Consider the following 22586-nt stretch of genomic DNA (forward strand, 5'->3'; position numbering starts at 1 on the left):
ATGTCTGTAATTCGAGTTTCGGTAGTTGAACGGCTCTTCGTTGAGCGGATGATTGCGCGGAGACTTGCTTTCCGGCGATAAACGAGGCATTGAAATTCTCCGTCGCAGCTTTTTTCAGTGTAGAGGGGTCGCGTGACTCGAGAAATTGTCCGATTAGTTCTTTTCTCTCGGAGATCTGAATTTCATAGTCGTCTGTCTCTTCTATGTCGCTGCTCAGATCGGGGTCTTGAGTTGCGTTGAAAATTTGTTCATCAGTAGCGATGAGTCTTGCATATCTATCTTGAACAAGTTTGTATGTTGCTCGAAGCGTGGCATAGGCTTTAGTTTTGTCAACCTCAGCGTCATATTGTCCGATTTCTGCTTCTGCTTTTTTGAAGATCTTCGTAAGTTGAGCACGGCAAACTGTGCGTTTCTTTTTGAGATCAGGCAATGGATCTGTCGCTTCAACTGGATTCTGGGCTGGATCTGGCATTATCCTGGTCTCGGCACCAAAAATGTGGGAAGTCGTATTTTTGGACGTAATATTCTTTATAATACCAGCAGTCCAGCAATCAGACAAGACAAGTACTTTCAAGAGTAGAACACAAGTTGTTTATTCGTGAACATAACATAGAAGAGCCTTGAAACAATTACAATGAATGCTTAAATACCCTCGTGGGGATTCTGAATTCGAGCGGGAAAACTAGATACAAATATACAATACTGTGATTGGTCAATACAAATATTGTGGTGTTGCCTCTCATGTTCGCTCATAGCACAGTGTTCAAGGTCGTATCCCGTTTTGTTACATTCAAGCTTTAGGCGGTACAAACGATGTATATAACAGTATAATAATATAACACGATACACAATATCAGTAAAAATAGTAAACAATAATTCTATCCATATCTATTTCCGACAGACTAATTTTCACTGGGTTTAAATTTCACTGATTTACCATTTTAGACATATTCAGTGGGTTTTAAATTCACGGTTTCGTCATTTAGATAATGTGTTCTATGCTAAATTTTACATATTCACTGTGTTTTAATTTAGCGCATTTTTCCAGTCAGCGAAATAAGCTAAATTAAAACCCAGTGAATAATTACCCCTTTACAGTAGTTTGTGATTGAGGGCGCTCTAACAATGTTTGCTCCATCGTTACACCCAAAACGATATGTCGTGCTACAGGTCGTCGGGTCACTACTTTCAACAATACAATCTTGTTTTGAATGGGCATGCATTGACGTCTCCGGTATTTGTAAAAGTCTGGCTTTTTAGTGTATTTGTACCGAGGATCACAGTGACAGGAGTGGTGTTTTGAGGTACTCTTTGGAGTACAACAAGTGTACGTGGCACAAGAGGTCGATATTGTTGAAGTTTGAACAAGCCGAAGCTCGGACACTGACAGTGAAGAAGTTGTGTGAGTTTTATAACTTGAGTCACCGTCGGCACACTCGTCCAGTTCGGCACCGGTCTACAGGTTAGTTGACTTCGAATTCACGTTTTTAACCAATATTTTTACAAGAAAGGCATATTGCGTTTACTTTATCAAAAGTTTGTCCAAAACTGTCAAATCACGGTTGCTTTAAGTCGATCGCGGTGACGGGAGTTGGCACTGTGGCATTATGACCTAGAAAAAAATGTTCGTCTGGTCATGGCTTTTTGATTTGAACGTTCATTCCACGTCATTGATATGTAAATTACAGTTAGTTTTACTCAAATATACAGGCTACAGCGTGCAACTTGACCTTCAAGAATTTAATAGAATACTGTAAAATACTTTATTTTAGCTGGAATTAATTTTCGTTGAAAAGACATTTTGGGTGTTTTGTATTGAATTTATTTTCACTGATTTTTGACAAGTTGTATGTAAAATATAGGAAAAAATGGATATTCGCTGGATTTTATTTTCACTGAATCATTCCTTCAGTGAAAATTAATTCCAAGCGAAAATAAAGTATTTTACAGTAGATTACAGTGTTACTTTTCTTCTTTTTTGAGAATCGACTAGATATTTCATTTTCATTCTGAAATGGCATACCAAATGAATAGTTATGAATTTATTTATTTGATTACTTAATATCCATTGGAATGGATGATAATGAATATAATACACAAAAAAAACAAAAGATGAACAGTGATATGACAAATACACACATACACAATGTAAACAACAATTAAAAGTGAAAATGAAAATGGCAGAAAATGCAAGAGTTGTGAAGGTCTTCTAGACTCAAAACAGATTCGCAAATAATAGCCTAAAAGAATTGACAGGAATTTATTGCTAAAGATAAATCTGAATTTGTCGTCGTTGTTATTTGGGGATATTTTCCTTGCTTCCGTAAATAGAATGTTCCTGTTTTGAGCATAGACATGGCAATCCATCACAAAATGGTGTTCATCTTTGATCTGATTTGTGTTAGAGAAGACCATACCCTTTCATTTGCTGGTAACTGAGTATGGTGCCCTGTTTCAATTCTCAGTGAATGGTTACTTAGACGAAACTTACTAATTAATTACTGGAGTTCAATATTTTTCAAAATTTGTCGAATAATCTTCTAAACTGATAGTTTTTTTGAAAAGATGATAGGTTCTTACTAGTAGTTTATTTCTTCCATTATATTTCCTTCTATTTTCATCATATATCCTGTACTACATTTTTTCCAGTGTACTGAAAATATGTTTTAGTTTTATATCAGGGTTTATTAATTTTGCTGATATTAGCCCAACCAGACGGGTGTAATCGCTAGCGTACATATTCATGTCCCCGTAGTATTTGGAATCACAGCTTGATCTTCAAACATCGTAAATGGCACATTTCCAGGAGCTCCTGCCATGATGTGAGCGGCTTGGTTCGAATTAGCATACTAATTGCGGTGGCCATCTTGCCCCTATTTATAGTATTAGTTCCCCTTTAACTCAAGCTAAGTGTTCATGCATACTTCTTTAACCTACTAATGATCTAGACCAGGTCTTAAAAACAGATCAGATTTAATCCTTAATTAGTGTTTTTAAGCCTGTGCTTAGCACGTGCACGTTTTTCTACCACAGGCTATCATTTGAGTTGTGCATGTACACAACTACTGTATTAGCAGACAGTTGTAAAATGACTCTTAATATCCATTGTTTTGAAGACATGAGCATGGCGAACTAGGCATCAAGTAGCAATATTCATAACTTAGTCTCTGTTTCACACATTCAATCCATTCCATTGCCAGCAGTCACTACAAGCAGGGTGTCAGCTAGAAATTTAAAAGTGTCCGTCAAAAATATCCTGAAAAGATGATTTTTGGCATCGTATTTGACAAAATTGCTGAAGAACAAATGAAAAAAAAAAAGAAACAAATATTAAAATATAATTGCTTGTCAAGTTGACAGCTAGCTGGCTAAAATACTAAAAGCATGTTGTAAGTATTGTGCAATACCTGTAGATGAAAATGATACGTTGCTATTGTATTTGCTCTATTAACCTATTTATAAAAAGGTGGTGAAAAGGTTAGAAGTGCATTTAAAAGAAGAAAGAATTTTATGCATTTCGTCAACGGAACAAGTAAGATGGAATAAATCAGTGCAAGGTAGCAGTGAGTGGAATACGGGAAATCTGTCGGCACTACGAATGTGACACAAATTTCGTTCAGGCTGCTGACAAAATACATACCAGTGCATTACAGCATTGAAGCTACCCCTATTACTAACCCAAAGCTTCACAAACATTTCTATGTTGAGTAACAGGATGTATGATGTTATTTCTATATTGTTGGACTTTCATTTAATTGAATTCCAATTAAATCGCAACACTATATAGAGTTGCATTTTAATCCAAACATAACGCAACTATATTAAAATTTAATCAAATGTAATATAATATGTTGTAAATGGTATGTCGTCACAATGTAAATTAGACATGCACTGTGCATGTATTTATGTCTGGGCCATGGATATCTCAAGAACCGCTGATCATATTTCAATGAAACTTAATAAGTAGCTGCTCTAGGACAATGCACAGACCTTATCAGTTTTGGGTAAAAAAATTGTGCATATTAATTACCTAATTTGCATAATAATTCAATAAGTTTTGGCTATACTACACAGTATGATATCTTATCCAGAACTCATTGTACTTTGTACCAATGGGTATTGTGGACTGTGAACGTTCCTGATCGTCAAGCAAGGTTTTTTACATACAATTTTCTTTGAAGATTTTGACACATATTTTTGGTTGTTGTTTTGTCAATGTACAAGATGACGAAAATGACAAATTTGAAAAAGTGAGAACACTTTGCACTCTCCAAATGGTTTGTAGACGATTTTATGCTATCGGGTCAAGCGATCTGTTTGTTATGGGAATGACCTGGCTTTTAGTAACGCCACGATTTTCCACAGATTTAAGCTAATGAAGGCTAGGTTGCATGTGGCTAATGAAATTGACTTACTGATATAATTATCAAGAAAGGGCCAGTCCAGGTCAAACAAGTTACATGCAAGTTCCTTGGCCTTTTAAAAGGTTACGAGGTAGGGCAGTCAAGGAAATATTTTGATGCCTCTTTTTCAGACTTAATCAGCCACGAAGGTCAGCATTTTCCAAGAAAGCCACAGGCAGTCGTGCCTACACTACATTACACTACATGTAGTAAATTCTTTGAACAACACAAAACAATAAGAAAAGACGTACAAATAAAATTTAAAAAGGTGGAAATAAGTTGACAGAAAAGAGCTACGAAACCCCAGACAGGACATTATACCTAGTACTTGTTATCACAGTATACCACCAATAGGCCTATATATCAAGCAATTTGTAATGTGTTTATAGTAATAATACAATAGTTCACTAGTGGAATACTCAGTAAATACTATACATATAGAACTCAATGGCATTATAAGGTTTGAAAATCATGAACAATATTCCTTCAGAGTCGACAAATACTACTTTTCTTCATGTAGAAACTCAATAGACTAGTACTCGTCCGACCTATCGTTGCAAAGTTCTTGAAATGTCCTAAGAAATACGTTTTTCATTTTCACAAACAACGAAAAAAGGCACTAAAATCCAAGGATAGTACCTGTTATTCTTGAAAAAAATGTTTTTTTGTGTAAAACATAAAAATAAAATGAATTTCTAAACATACTTTTTTTGGAAGCCATGTTGCTGAGCTAAAGAAGTCGCTTCCGCCGTATTGAAAAAAAAGTGAAGCAGTAGTAGACCAAAAACCGCCAAAAATACAATTTTTCAACGCAGTCCACAATACTTAATAACACTGGCTAAAACGTTTGGGTAAAAAATGTTGAAAACACAAAATAGACATGTTTATATGATGTAGACCTATAAATAATGTATATATATATATTATATAGACCTATAAATAAACTCGATCCCAGAAGTGAACATTTCATTATAGTGCCACAATGCGGTGAATTTTGGCATATTCATTGGTACAAATTGCAAAGAACTCTGGGTAGGCAGGCGTTCTGTGTACTACTGATGAGACTTGATATACAAGTGCTAAAGATCTGATTGAAAAATCAAGCATACTGATATCATAATTTGCATAATATGCATAATAATTACATGGGTGCTCTGGGACAATACACAACCCTGATTAGTTTCATTTTAAAATCCTTGCATATTAATTACCTAATTTGTAAAATAATTAACCAATTTTAGGTCTATATCTCAATTAATTCATTTCATGGTATTATTACTCTGAGGACAATTCTAAAGACCTGATTAGTTCTTTTTTCATTGAAATTTGGTACATAGTAGTTTAATCCAAATACATGATCAGCATAATGTTAAAAACCATGCATATATTGATTACTGTGAAATACATTATTTTAGCTGGAATATTTTGGGTGTTTTGTATGGAATTTATTTTCACTGATTTTTGACGAGTTGAATGAAAAATATAGGAAAAAAAAGTACCGGTATATTCACTAAATTTTATTTTCACTGAATCATACTTTCAGCGAAAATAGCAAAAATAAATTTCAAGCGAAAATTAAATATTTTACAGTATCTTATTTTTATTGGTTAATGTCTGGTATAAATCAGACAGCAAACCACAGATATGGTTGAAAATTATGCATATATTAATTACTGTGAAATACTTTATTTTAGCTGGCAGTTTTTTTGGGTGTTTTGTATGGAATTTATTTTCACTGATTTTTGACGAGTTGAATGTAAAATATAGAAAAAAAGGTATATTCACTAAATTTTCTTTTCGCTGAATCATACTTTCAGCGAAAATAGCAAAAATAAATTTCAAGCGAAAATTAAGCATTTTACAGTACCTAATTTTTATTGGTCAATATCTGGTATAAATCAGACAGCAAACCACAGATGTACAATCAAATTTATTATCTGTGAGCATTGTGATCAAATTGTTTTCATGCTGTGCATCTCGAATAGTAGACAGTATTAGTCACCAAGCTTCTAGTTTGAAAGGCTAATCTTAAATTTTTAATTAATTTTTCTTACAGGAGGAGTTCCTTCTAAACTTTCTTTGATTTTATATTATGATTCCTTGATGGATGAATTTGCACAATCTGTTGTTCTGACATAAAATTGCGATAATTTTGTGTCATAACCTTTGACTCGTTCTTTTTTGTAAAAGGAACTATCGTGAAACAAAATTGACAGGGTTGGGCCAGTTTAGTGATCTTTCAGTCATGCCATATGCATAGAATTATAGCAGAGCTGTTCAAACACATTCCTATCGCCTAAAACTTTTGAATACCTCTTCACCACCAGTTCCCCCTTGTCATCATAAATTCACAAAATAACCCTGTTTATAGTCTGCACTTTCCTTTAGAGGATTGGGACAAAAACAGCCAAATTTTTTGAATAAAAAGTAAAAATTTACTCCTTTTGTCTGTTGGCTCCAAAATCAGAAAAAAAGAGCAGACAAATTTGGACGAGAAAGTCTGGGGGTCAACATGTTTTTCTAGAAATACTTTTTGAAGGGAGCACACCTTTGTTACCATTTGTAACACTGTATTTGTTATAACTGATCATAATCTACCGACTGTTCCATGTTTGGTAAGAGGGCGCATGCCTCGGGTATGAGGGCGCTGTCTGTCTGGACGAACCTCTGCATAATACAATGTTTCAATTTATTACCCAATTACAAGTGTTTTTTGGAGCTTGCCTATTTATCATAATGAGTGGAGCTTTTTACTTTAAACTCCCATTGTGGCTATATAATAAACTTGAAACAAAGACGACAGTACCGTAACATCTGTGTACAGGCAACACCTCTGACGAACGATCCAGTATGTTGCATATTTCACAGTTCATTTATCTGCAATTTACAACTTTAAGTACCGGTATCATAGGGCTGGTTGTTTGCCAAAGTTAGGATTACTTGAGCATTGCTCAAGGTCTCCTTTGAAACCTAGATTTGAGGGCAGGGCAGAGAAGAAAAAGTAGATGTTCCTTGTGAATAAACTTTTGTCAATCCTAGTCATTTTTACAAGGTTCGCCATTTTTGATGTCAGATGATAATTATGTAAACAATGACTGTCCAGTTTTTGCGAACTTGTACCTCTATACTTAGTCTTTTGAAATATATAAGCTAAATTACTGTTCTAAATGAGACAACAGACAGAGAATGTTTTATTCGAAAACGTCACAAAACCCTTCTCGCTACCTTAGGCAGACTTTCTGTATTTACTTTATACAGTGTCTTAACACTTTAACAGACTAGCCACATTTATGCTCCGCTCACAATCTCTGCACATGCCTAAATTTTTAATTTTTCGAGTTTGAAGAGGATTACAGCAGTTGCGTTCACGTTAGTCGAGACCCACTTGGAGTCTAATACATAAAATGCACCTGCATTTCTTTCATGCTTCAATTCATAATGGATGTGAAGGACGGCCTTTTCAAAACTGTATCTTGGTCATGCATGCTTGGATGCGTTTCATTTAAACTTTGTACCTAAATTGAACATCCTAGAACTTAGATACTGTGAAATTCTTTATTTTTACTTAGAATTAATTTTTGCTATTTTCGCTGAAGGAATGACTCAGTGAAAATAAAATCCAGCGAATATACTTTTTTTGTATATTTTACATTCAACATTCAAAAATCCATACAAAGCACCCAAAAAGTCTTTTCAGCGAAAATTAATTCCAGCTAAAATAATGTATTTTACAGTACACAAAATTTTGTCAAAATGGCCGACTGATGGTCATTTTGTTTTAATGAATACCGGTATATGTCTTGACTGATCGTGTTCAAACTTGATACGTACATCATACACTGTATGACACATCACATCACAATACGATTCTTTAAATGCATTTTAATTTTTCACTAGTTTTTAATTTCGCTATTTTCACTGACAATTAAAATTCACTAAATTAAATCCATGTGAACATGTAGAATGACAATACAACTCATTGTTTCCCTGCCACATTTGTGAACTTGAAACACAGTGAAATTATTCAAAATATAAATGCCAGTGAAAATAAAATTGTTTTACTGTAATCACTTGTTGGCCATTGCTAACTCAGATGATCATGGTCAGAATCTCCTGATTTCGCAAACTTGATATAAACATATGCCGTCACAAAAGCTGTATGGAATTCTATGGATTGCCCCTTGGTAAAAATATCAGATTAAAGCACCTGCCAAATATACACAGAGTTGATATACCATGTGGCAATGTGAGTTCTTGAAGAGTGTGCTAATTTGCTGATCAGAATTTGCCAAATAAACACATCCATATCACGGAAAAATCTGTTGCCTTTTTGACAAACCATTAACGTGATCAACAGTTTTATACGTCTTCTGCAACTGGGCGTCGTTTCCCAATTAGATGTGCCACAACCCTGAAAAGTAGGCAGAATTTATGTGCTTCTTTTAACTTGTCTGTGTCATCGTATTTTTATGTACTTTCTCCCAAAATGCTTGGATAATATTTTATTGCAGTGTTTCAGGACTTCGAAGCATGTTTCAAGGTTTTCAGTGAACAAGGTTGTAATAGTTACGCTATGTTTTACTGCTTAGTGGGCAGCTGACTGCTACAGGGCTCATACCACTAATTGAATTTCCATAGACGACAATGTTAACATGTTAACATATGACGAGATTGCTATATGAAAATGATGAAGAAAGTTGAAAACATGGCTCAAAAATGAGAAATCAACATGCCCAGCTCAAACTCTTACAAATCTCAGGTAAACAAGACACACACCTACTGTATTTGGATTGCACCTAGAGAAATCACTGGAAAAACACCAAGATTAGAACATCCAAATACACACAAAATAAACCCACAGGTACACAGCCGCTAAGTAGTAAACAAAAGAACACATGTTGGTCTCACCTTTGACCCAGGTGATTACGCCCTCAAACAGGGAGCACCTGAGAAAAAAAATATTTACAAAATTTCATTGGTTCTTGCAAGGCATTGGTTAATTAGTGGCATGAGACCTACATTCCCTTTCACTGTGGGCAGACATGTTAAGAGCCGTCGAAATAAGAGGGCTGAGACTGTACAAGTCGATATGAAACCCAATGTGCACTCACGTCATGCATGTACATTTTAAATAATTAATCAGCTCAGTAAATATATAACCCATGATTTAAAAAAAATTATATACATGTACATGTTTAGTGCGATAGTCGCTAATCGTGAAGTCACTGAAGACCATCCATTATAGCTGCTTAACAATACAGTCACTATGGCATGCACGCTTCCTATAGCTCAACTCATTAAGGTTAGTCTTAATACCAGACAGAAACTGTTTTTGAATGAGGTTGGAGCTTTGTGCTTTTGTTGCTGATGTTTTTCTTTATTTTGTGTGTGATCATTTTTATTGTCTCCGGGAGATATCAAGATCTAATAAATAATATTATGATGCAGGGAACATTGAATTATCACTTATCTTGTAAAACGTGAGCTAAAAAGCATACTGGTAAAATTTGTTATTTCAACCCCCAGCCACTCAGTATACATGTACATGTATCCACGGTTAATGACACCACACATCAGCATATTTGTACACCCATGGAGGTAATGGTACAACTGACCTTTGGTTTGTTTGTTCAATGGTAAATACAGTGTTTATTCTGTGTTTTTTCTTCTCTTTCATTGTTGTTTTCAATAGAAGTTTTTGTAACCATTAGTTGTATTCACGTTACGGGCTAAGATTTAAGCTGATTTAGGCTTATCTAGCAAATTTGCGTTTTGGCTAAACCCAATTGCGCCCACGCACAGGGAGGGACAGTCGTTAGCACGGGCTAAAGGGCGCCATCAGTTGGTGACCTTTGGTAAGCCGCTATTTGTGAACGAAAAATGGATGACACGCGCGAGGTTCTATTTTTGCTGCTGACATGTTTCGTTCTAATTTTGAAGCGACGTGCACAGGAACGCGAGAGAAGACGATCCTAACTTATTTGGATGCATAGAAACAGTATACAATAGCGTAACAGAATACAGAGTTTTATTAATGCATGTCGTAAACAGCGAACCAAATTTATTTTGTCTACGATTGGAGCTGCTGTACGCTCTACTACAGCGACCCGATCAGTATGGAAGCATGTACACTGAGCTCGATTGCCATTTTGGAAATGAGATAGTTGGATATATTTGATCACGTTCATAATGTTCACACTCAAAGGTCGCTGCAGAGGGCGCTTAGCCCTGGGCTAAGCGTTCGTGCACACTTCGTTAGCCCGTGCTAAGGGTCTAGACCGCGTCTTAAATTCGGATCAGATTTAACCCGTACTTAGCGTTCCTTAGCCCGTGCTAAGCGTTCACACATGTTTGCTTAGCATGGGCTAAGGAATTTGACCTCTTAACCCGTGCTAAGGAGCTGTGCGTGAACGCAACTAATTCCACTTCCTCCAAGAAGTGTGTAAGTGTTAATAAAGATTTTATATTTACTAAATACTTCCCATTCCCACACAATAGACAGAGGAAGGTAAGCTGAAAAACACTGGAAAATATGTTCTAGTCTAGTGTATTTGGTGAGCCAAATAAAAAAAATTACAAATAAATATTAGGTTTTATCATTGATGTGGTTTTTGTGGTAACCAATATTTTTTTCAAAAGTTGTGTTGATTTTGACGAACATATACTATTTTAAGGTAGAAGCCTACTCATGATTTCAAATACCCAGAATTTATTATTTTTTTAATAAATTGTAATTCCCGGCAATATAAGAATATTCGACTTAAAAAAAGTTTGGGATCACCAGGTTAACCTTGAGAAAATCATGGTTGTATTTTAGTGGATAGTGGCCATTTTGGTAGTATTTTAGTGCTTTTGTTATGATATTATGCCATATCTCAAAGTGTGAGCTGGTGACATAGGCTGATAAAATAATATATTGTAAATAATGGGTTTTTGTTTTCCTGAATTTTTTCAAAAATCCGTGTTTTAAAAAGTGTCGAAAAATGCAATTTTTGTTTAACATTGCAATCTATGGAATTGTTCTAAAAATAGCGATTTTTGAAAAATATTAGAACAAGTTTCTCTAAATACATCACTGTAACACACAAAAGAATGCTATTGGGGCAATAGCTCCATGATTTTACATCATAAACCAATGAACATTGTCATGCAATTTATGACAAACTTTCTCAAAAATGATGAGCAGGCTTCTACCTTAAACCAGAGTTTTTTAATCCCACCATGAAATCAAAAGATACTATTGTTCTTGTTTAACTATTCAGTAAATTTTTTCCAATCGTCTTTTTAAACAAGTTAAAAAAAATATACTGAAAATTAGGGGGCCAGTCTTTTTTGAGTAACAATTAACAACAATATTGAATTCAGGTGATACTGTAAAACTGGCATGTATTTTCACTATTTTGGTGATTTCAGCAATTTTACCTGGTTTTTCAAGTTCACAAACTTGTTAACGTGAGTTAAATTTAGTGATTTAACTTTTTGCAAAATGGCTAAATTAAAACCAGCAAATAATTAATGTATTTTCATTAACTTGTTTATCAATTGAGGTCCAAAATAGCTAAATTAAAACCAGCAAATATTAATGTCTTTTCATTAACTTGTTTATCAATTCAGGTCCAAAATGGCTGGAAAATCATAATTTTCTGGAACTATGCTTAGGAATAACATATGCAAATTTATGCTAATTAGCATAATGCTTAAACATGTTGGTGGACTCGCATTTGCAGTTATGGCCAAAGCCAGTGATATTTCACACTAGTCGTACTTCACAACTGTGAATCTTGTTATTAATATTTCTGTTCAGTGCAATAGTAATATATAAAAAGTTCAAAAAATTGTTAGGTTTTTTGGCCAAACCTACACTTGACTCCTTAGGTTACCAAATATTTGGATTTTGGCCCGTTTAACTTCAACAAAACAATTTATTAGATTGATAAATGTACTGTACCATGGAAATTTGAAGAGATGATTGTACATAATTTCAACAAAATTTCACGAAAATATTAAAATGGTTACATAAAAATAGAAAAACAATCGGGGAAAAAAAAAAAAAATAACCAAAAAAAATTCACATTCAAATATAAACAACTGGGAAATAATAATGGTTACACAATGGAATATACCATAGTTACGAAACAATTTCCTGTCACTGTCTAATAATTAAAATCCAATAATATCGTATCTGTAGGTAGTATTTGAGGAATTTTTAAGTTGGTTGAATGTGTGGCTGTCTCCTATATACATGCTGTTTTTAATATTCACTATTACTGCGTTTCGGCAGCAGACATAGGAATATTTATTTGATAAATTCAAAGTACAGATACATAGCAGTTTCATTATTTCATCAAACTAATACAGTTATATTTGTAGCCGAAACTTTTATTTTACAATAAATCATGCATTCCATATTGTTTTTTCAAGATAAATTTAGAAAATTGGCTCTCGATTGGAAATGACGGTACCTCGGAGTCGATCAATCTACATGTTTTAAAAACTGTTGTAACTGGTATGTCCATGCAAACTGAACTTAGGACTAGTATACATACATGTGCAGCTCATTGGGGGAAAAAAAAAACATCTGCCCACCTACCAAGTATTTTTTTAACCTGTTAATGGAAACAAAATAATTCTTTTTTGGGGGGGGGGGGGCTAGTCATATTAGGTGTTTAGTAAACTTGTTTACCGGTAAACCTCGATATTTGAAATAAAATTGAAAGTCATGAGGGGAAATTCTTAATTTAAATCCCTAATTTTTCTGCACCTTTTTTTGACTCCCATGTGCGAAGCACAAAATGGGAGTCTTTGCAGTTAGTGTGTCTGTATGTGTGTATGTGTGTATGTGTGTATGTGTGTATGTGTATGTGTGTCCGACTGTTCCACTGCTATCTCAAGAACCATACATCGGTTTTTGATGAAACTTGGTGCATAGATGCTCTGGGCCAATGCGCAGATTTGATTAGGTTTTGGTAAAAATCCATGCTCGTTAATTACCTAATTTGCATGATAATTAGCTAATTTTTAGCTGTTCTATGACTGTTCCACTGATATCTAAAGAACCACTCATTGGATTTTGATGAAACTTGGTACATAGATGCTCTGAACATATGCGCAGATTTGATTAATTTTTGGTAAAAATCCGTGCATATTAATTACCTAATTTACATGATAATTAGCTATTTTTTAGTGGTTCCATGACTGTTCCACTGATATCTAAACAACCACTCATTGGATTTTGATGAAACTTGGTACATAGATGCTCTGAACTAATGCTAGGTTTTGATTAGTTTTTGGTAATAATCCGTGGATACTAATTACCTAATTTGCATAATGATTAGTCAATTTTCGGTTTTTCCACTGATATCTCAAGTACTAATCATCACATTTCAAATGAAACTTGGTACATAGATGTCATACGACACTGCACAGACCTGATAGTTTTTATGGTAATATCAGTACATATTAATTACCTAATTTGCATAATTAATTAATTTTCAGCATTTGATATAAGTAGTTAGCATTACATTTCAATGAAACTTGGTACTTACATACTCAAGGACTATGCAGAGATTGATTGTTTTCGATAAATATTTGTGCATATTAATCACCTAATTTGCATAATTAGTTAATTTTCAGCTTTTCCATGGGTATCTCAAGTACTAATCATCGCATTTCAATGAAACTTGGTACATAGATCCTTTAGGACTATGCAGAGACCTGATTAGTTTTAGGGTAAATAATTGTGCATATTAATTACCTAATTTGCATAATTAATTTTCAGCTTTTCTACTGATATCTAAAGTACTAATCATTTACATTTCAATGAATCTAGAATTATGCAGACCCAATTAGTTTCCGGTAAATATTTGTGCATATTAATCACCTAATTTGCATAATTAACCAACTTTCACACTGATATCTCAGGTACTATACATCACATATCAATGAATGTACATGGATGCTGTAGGACAATAGACAGACCTGAATAATTGTGGGTTACAATCTGTACATATTAATTACCTAATTTGCATAATTAACCAATTTTAAGCTTTCACACTGATATCTAAAGTACCGTAAAAACTCCAAAATTTCGACCGGTTTTAAATAATTGGCGTTAGAAATGTGACATGTTTTTAGAGTCGTGGCCGAGTTGTAACTCAAAATCTAAACAAAGTCATCAATCAGTGAGTATTATGACAAGCAAAACAAAACATCAAGACGCGCAGAAGAGGTCAGCACAAAACTAATAGGTCAAAAGACAAAGCTGTCTCGCACTACCTAGGAAAACTTGCGAATGTTCGAAGTACAGGTACCCATTGGACAAAAGATACATGGAAGTTTAGCAAACTATCTCCCCGACCCAGTGCAATGTATCCGGTTAGAATCAAAGCTCACGTGTCCCTTATTTGAGGGACCAAATTCTGCCGTAAATTCGCCCTTGGATTAAAAAATAAAATGGGATTTAAGAAAATAAAATGGGACTTTTAAGGTGTATTTTGGCGTCATTTTTCGGACATTTCAATCAATCCTGCCGGCTAAAATAGAGTCTAAGTTTTACCGTAGTCATTGACGTCTGTCTATTCAAGAGTACACGTGTATGATTTTTATCGTGACTAGCGTGAGCGGGTAAGCTTCCTTTCGAGAATGAGCTGTTATCACTGTGAACAATGTTAAATTATTCTTCAGATGACCAGTTTATTTTTTAAAAACAACTAATTTTTTTATTTAAAAAAAAATCATGCCGTTTTCGCATCAAAATCCAAGCCAAAATATCGTACTACAACATCAATCTCTTCGCATTGCGTTCAATAACATTAACATATTTAAATAAGCTATGGTAATTTGAACACATTGGCATCATCCAGCTTTTTGATTGGTTAATTAGCGATTTGACCTATTTGACCTAAGAGAACATGGCGGATATCCTACAGCATCAAACGTTTATACGAGACCGGAATCATTCGCTTACGATGAAACTTAGTTGACTTTTATTTGTATTTCATAACCATTCAACAAATTTATTTTGTGTACATTATTATAATCACTACTGAGTACAGTAATAATCAACAATTCAGAAACGCAGCATGCCGAGATTTTTGTGTTCGTTTTTATTTGAAACTTCGTTTATTTAGAATATATTTTCGTTACCAATAAAATAAAAATCTCTCAGTCAATCAGAAACCCGGATTCATGCCTTCGAGGAAGGTCCCGTTTGAACGCTCACATCGTTTTTTTTTTTCGTTTGGGGGAAAACTAAAACTGGTCGCAATTTTCGAATAAGAATGAGTCGGCAATTTTTAGTGGAGTCGATAATTTGGAGGTAAATAAAACACCGAAACCCGGCAAATAAATAGCCAATCGAATTTTTAGAGGGGTCGAAATTTTGGAGTTTTCACGGTACTAATTATTCCATTTCAATGAAACTTAGTACAAAGATGCTCTAGGACAATGTACAAACCTAATTAGTTTGGGGTAAAAATCTGTTCATATTAATTCCCTAATAAGCATAATAATTCATAATTTTTTGGTTCTAATCACATTTCAATTAAACTTGGAGACATAGATTTTCTGTTACATTGCGCAGACCTCATTAGTTTTACACTCAAATCTGGTCATATTAATTTTCTGATTTGCATAATTAATTAGTTTTCAGCTAAGTAATTTCGAATTATATTTAATGTGTCTCCAATACTCTCGGCACATGGGAGTTCTTTCTAAGCTTTCTTTGATCTTATTTTGTGATGAAAACCGTGAAAGTAAGGCTTTCACAGTAAGTTGTATATGCTATGAAACTATAAAGCTTTGCAACTTGCACAATAATGGGGAAACCTATTGTAAAACTACACATAATTTGCCATTCTTACATAAAAATACTGTAAAACATGTTGAAAATGTGGCATGCAATTTGATATTTTTACCACCACTGAATTCTAATATTATTTAATTATTAGTTAATTGCCTTGTCTGTAATGAATTGAAACTGCAGGTACATGTTAGGGGTAATAGTCTGTCGTTGTCAGTAATTTTCCTTGAATCTTTCCCAAACTTATGTACTGTACATTATCAATCAATGTTGCTATTATTATCAATTCAATGTTGGTGGCACATACATGTATACTGTAGAATACTTTATTTTAGCTGGAATTCATTTTCGCTGAAAAGACTTTTTGGGTGTTTTGTTTGGAATTTATTTTCACTGATTTTTTACAAGTTCAATGCAAAATATAGGAAAAAAGGTTTATATGCTGAATTTTATTTTTACTGAATTATTCCTTCATCGAAAATAACAAAATTTAGTTTCAAGCAAAATTAAAGTATTTTACAGTATTGTATTATAGATATTGGTAAAATTGAATCTCCACAATCAGTATAACTGCTGTAATCGGTGTAATTGCTGCAATCGGTGTAACTGCTGTAATCGGTGTAATTGCTGTAATCGATGTAACTGCTGTAATCGGTGTAACTGCTGTAATCGGTGTAACTGCTGTAATCGGTGTAACTGCTGTAATCGATGTAACTGCTGTAATCGATGTAACTGCTGTAATCGGTGTAACTGCTGTAATCGGTGCAACTGCTGTAATCGGTGCAACTGCTGTAATCGGTGCAACTGCTGTAATCGGTGCAACTGCTGTAATCGGTGCAACTGCTGTAATCATGTTTTACAATAACGTTTTCTCGTTTGGATTTAATTGTGTATAATTACACCTTTGTATGTTCTGCTTTTGTTTTGAGCACAGTCAATTATTTTCTGTCATTTTTTAACCAAATTACAGTCGCACATAAACATATTTCTTTCAAGTTTGGTATGTACAGTATATTAGATACATGTATAATGAGTTTTTAATGCACTTCATTTTTTTTCACAGATCTGATTAAAAATGGCTGGCTGGTGGCCATTGTGTTTTAACGAATGCTGTTCAGGACAGATCACACTCAAACTTTACAAATACATCATGTCACACATATACTCGTGAACCATGTTAAATAACAATGTTTTAAATGACAATAATATTGAGAAATTCTATGGTATAATTGCCTATTGATTATGATGCAATTAAAAATAACACTAATTGAAATTCATACTGTCTGTCTATATCAAGAATCCTGAGCTCTATAAAACTGTGCACTCCAATGTATTATTTTGTTTATTATAATAATATAACAACTTTGTAATTTATTACTAGTGAAATCTGAAAGATACAATATAATCCAATATTTTGTAACAAAATTATCAAAGGAAAACACTAAATAAATTATTTTTTATCTTTCTTGCTGAAAATTTACCTTAATATAATAAATAATGTATCCAGTACAAAAATAGAGACTGAAAAATTTGTCACAAAATATCTGATAAATCTGTATACTGCTATTCATTTAAAATAAAATACAATAGAAGATATGTGTCTATTGTTGATTTGGCAGTCATACTGGTAAAATATGTGTTAAGACAGAATGAAAATGAAAATACCTAGAAATTATCCATTTTGTGAAAAATTTTACTTCTGGTAAAAATGAAATGATTAGGGTCGCCAGTCTAATCTTGGTTTTAATTAGTGCCAAAAATGCCATTTTGCTTTAAACAATTGTGTACTATGAGGTTGTTATGAGGATACTGCAAAGTATGCACGGAGACAGTACAGCGGGAGTATCGACAGACGTGCAGTCTAAGTTGTACATTATACATCCCAGGAACACATCATGGGAATCCTGAAATCCAAAATGTTTAGCACAGATTTAACAAACCTCTTTGTGTGGGGTGTGGTCAAACCCTGGGGGCAGCCATGTTTGTTTTTTATTATTAAAGGATGCTTACGCGAGTACTTGTTCCATATTTGGAATTCTTAATATGGTAGGATGAAAATGCCCAGTGTAATATACCGCAAAATTACAGCATGCTGTAACTTAAGTCATTGCGGCAACAGATGTATAATAATATAAATTATTCTAAAAATAAACATTTTTGAATAATATATGGCCAATTTTCTCAAAATACCGCACACAAAAGAATGTTATTTTCGTGTTACCATATGGAACTAAATGATAACAGGTAGCTCCATAAATTGTACACAATAAACATTGTCATTTAAATTATCTCCAACTTTTACAAAAATGATGATACACATGTAGCATGGTTATTTATTGCATATTTTTGTTGTGTATTACTAGGTAAGAATGTTGAAGCACACACCTCATTCTCTAATGAAGATGAAGAAGCTACGCCGTCTGCTAACAATGATCATCGCATTGGCTATTACTTCTGTGATTCTTACACAAATTTTTACTGATAGTGTATTTAGAGAACTCAAGACAGTTAATATGCAACACTCTGTGATAAGTACTACTCCAAATATTAGTACAACAGATTTGCCACCTTTGAATACGGACAGTTATGCCAACTCGTTAGCTGATCTGTGGTCACAGTGGAGCTGCGATGCACTTTCAGTTTTTGTCGCGGAGGAGAAAAAACAAACAAAATACCTAGACTGTGACATTGCCATGAAATACATAAGACGTTGTCTGAATTCCACAGAGATTGGTAGGAAACCGCTTCCAAACTTTTATCTTAATAAGAACATTAACAATTTGGGTGCATACAAGGAGTACCGAGATGCGAACATAGCGTTTGTACATCTACCCAAAGCTGGAGGTACCTCAGTGGAGAGCGTTCTCTACAACGTCCCGGGAATAAATAAAAATGGCGTTTTACACAAATCTCGTGTTTCACATTGCTCTGATATGTATCGCCAAGCATCTAGCAAAGGTTTTCGAAGAAATTCTGCACAAACATTGTTTTACTCTAAAAGAACATTTGGTCTCCATAATTATGCATATCGTAAGCGGCCGTTTGTCTATGTCACCTGGATGAGGGAACCAATCAACAGAATGATGTCCACCTATTTCTACACAAAGAAAACCAACTGTTTTAGTGTTCATTACATTTGCCGAAAATATGTTACAGAAACTAGTAATCTCACCGAATATTTAATGAAAACATCCAATATTCACTTCCAAGACATGGACAACTTTTATGTACGTCTCCTGCAGTTTGGTGACTTTCCAGAGATTGACTCGACTTTCGAGGACTGTTGCGGTGGAGTAGAACTAAAGGATGTGTACAAAATTCCTGCCATACAAAAGAAGCATTACTTGGTTGCGAAACGAAATTTAGAACAAAACTTTGGTTTTATTGGTCTCATGGAGGATTTCAAAACTTCTAAAGAAATGTTAACTAGATTGTTTGGAATATCACACAATGATGACATCCATATCAATTCCAATCCTCACAGTTATAACTTGACAGATTATGAATTCAATGAACTAAGTCGTAGAAACATATGGGATATTAAACTATATAAAATCGCTAAAAAGATTTACCAACAGCAAAAAGACAATTTCTTAAAACTGACTCTTAATTCCACAGAGATGAGATGAGTTGAGTTCTGGAAAATCATTACAAACCATAGTATTAATTGTTAATTTATATTACTTGGAACTATAACAATAAAGAGGTTTCTTGTCAATTTGTCTTCGGAAATTGACATATTTGTACATTCTTTATTATTATCTTAAACAAGTATTTTTATTTGGGTTTTTCTTAGAGATTATGGGTTCCTGATGCATGTCATTTTATTTTTCAGATTGGATTCAAAATGGCTGACTGGTGGCCATTTTGTTTAAATGAATACACTTCTAGAGCCATATCTATGATATGCTTTGACTGATTATGTTCAAATTTTATATATTCATTTTACATCATGTTATAGATATATAGGTGTAATCAAAATGGCTGACTGGTGGCTATTTTGTTTTAATTAATGCTGTTGCCGGGCAATATTTCTCAATATGGACAAGTACAAGCATCATCTTCTGGATCCATGCTTCTGACATGTTTATGTTCCAACTATATTATTATAAACAAAACTATATATCTTAAATTTGATAACTAACAAAGACTATGCCATGCATGGCTTGTCATTTGTTGAATTGATCAAATTATTCTATACTACATACATATATATACTATTATTTCACATTGAAGTATTTCATCAAAAGAATTCTGATTTATTTGCTGCCATAATTCATATTACTTTACGCAACCAAAGAAATTATTTTAAGATGGAATTTTAAGTACATCCAACAGATTTTGAACCAATTTATATTGTGACTTTTCAACAGGTTATTTACATGCAGTTATGATAGAGCAAAATATTACGTGGTATGTATCGAAACATGAAATATGGAAAAACATGCAGAACACTCATTTATTTATCTATTTTTCGAATAACAATGTTGGTAGGTTTCTTCAGTGGTAATGCTTTTGTAATTCCACTTTTTTTTGCCAGTGCATGAGCAGTAGTGGTCGTTGACCAATATGTTATATATGAGGAAAGATAGAATTTTGACATTGAAAGACAACATTCATTGTAAATATAAAGATAGTATTAAATCACTTATGTGTGAGCTCCACACACCTCATTCAAACGGTGTTCTGATCATCAGCATGGTACCAGCTCTTCTCCAACGTCTGACAAGCAACATGTTGCCCATCTCTTGGTAATAATCAACAGAACATGTGCTTTCAATACTTATCTGAAATTTGATAAAATGTACTGCAAGAAAAAGCTGGTTGTTATTTTATATCATTTATCAAATTAAAAAACTGTTTGAAGACCACAACAACTTTGGATTGTTGACATGTGGATTGTAAATGAAAGACAGCATTCTTTGTAAATGAAAGACAGCATTATTTGTAAATGAAAAACAGCATTAAATGAATGTGGCGTACATTTCTCAAGATTTTGTTTTAATGGAATTCAGAGATAGTTGTGTAATTATATTTCTGTGAGTATTTATGACTTATGATGTACTTTTGTGTATTAAAAATAAACTTCTTTGTTTTAAAAAAATGTCATAAAACCCTTGCTTGTTAGTCCCCATTTCAGGCACAGCCGGAAAAGAGAAGTATAGTTTATTTCCGGTTTTTGTCTATGACGTCTCTAACATTCTCTCAGAAATTCTGCAGCAGATATCGATGAAACTTGACAGGTTGATGAATAAGTCTCTGCCGAATATGCACATAATTTTTTTTCAGATCTGAAAATCCTCACTGGGTCTCTTTCATGATTTTCATCCAAAATTACCTCTCCCAACACCACTGAGAGAACAACTGAGCATGTTCAGAATAAATAATTAGCTTAAATTGTAATGCGGGAGCGGGGGGTGGGGTGGGGGTGGGGTTAGTGATGTCATGACCTGGTCATACCATTACTAATCCCTTTTGAAACTGTAGAGGGTTGTCAGGGCTACATTTTGAGGGGAATTATAGTGGTGATACTGAAACAAACCCAGGTCCTACAAAGATATACAAAGACCTGAATTAACAAAGAAGTCAATTACATCATCAAGGTTTACTCAGATTCATGAATGCAGTTTCTTGAGCATGTATACATGTATGAGACGTAGTTTGGTTGCACTTGCGTACTCTGAGATTTTGGACTCTGGGCAATGGAAGTTTTCAGTACAATACTAGATTAAGGGAAATCACTTTATGATGAGTTGTACCCACATACAGAACATATTAATTCAACTGTTTGCAGATGTTCCATGTATTATTTTAAATTGAGTATTTTATAATTAAATGACGAGAACTGTGACATTCATGTCTATGTCTTGTTTTAAAAATATGTTGCCAGCTGAGGGGTCTTTCTACTTTGTTTGCGCTGTCTTAACATTTTTTTCAGTGCCTTTACTGGCAAGGGTCAGTTCATCAGTTACCTTTTCTGATGATGGATTTTCATTGATAAAGTTTCATTTACTTGTTGTAATGTCTTCCACCAATATCTCAACTACTCATCAGATTTCAATGAAACTTGGTAAATGAGTGCTCTGATTACTTCAGGGTAGAAATCTATGTATATTAATTACTCACCTTGTACCAATTCAATCGCGTGACCTCATCAATATGCATAAGTGTAGTATCTCAAGCACTATTTTACTATGAACAGAGATCTGTTCCACTAGCAGTTTCATTGAAATGATTGCACAGCTGACACAATCCCCGTGTCATCCATTAGGACCTACTCTGCTTTCAAACATTCAGTGTGCTGGTCATCTAGAATTACCCAAATGCACAGAGGTTCATCACACTGGCAAGGTTGGATGGTATTGGCCCACTGTACATCCAGA

General features: G+C 34.0%; 1 protein-coding gene across 1 annotated transcript; it reads left to right on the top strand.

The window, feature by feature from the left end:
* The first annotated feature begins 1161 nt into the window (after positions 1-1161).
* Positions 1162-21307, top strand: LOC102809459 (uncharacterized). The gene is made up of 2 exons (XM_085493090.1): positions 1162-1462; positions 18567-21307. The coding sequence occupies exon 2, from the start codon at positions 18573-18575 to the stop codon at positions 19830-19832; it is 1260 nt and encodes a 419-aa protein (XP_085349216.1). The 5' UTR covers positions 1162-1462; positions 18567-18572; the 3' UTR covers positions 19833-21307.
* Positions 21308-22586: the final 1279 nt, after the last annotated feature.

The sequence above is a fragment of the Saccoglossus kowalevskii genome, chromosome 18 (genome assembly GCF_978046115.1).
Source record: "Saccoglossus kowalevskii chromosome 18, keSacKowa6.1, whole genome shotgun sequence".
Taxonomy (NCBI): domain Eukaryota; kingdom Metazoa; phylum Hemichordata; class Enteropneusta; family Harrimaniidae; genus Saccoglossus; species Saccoglossus kowalevskii.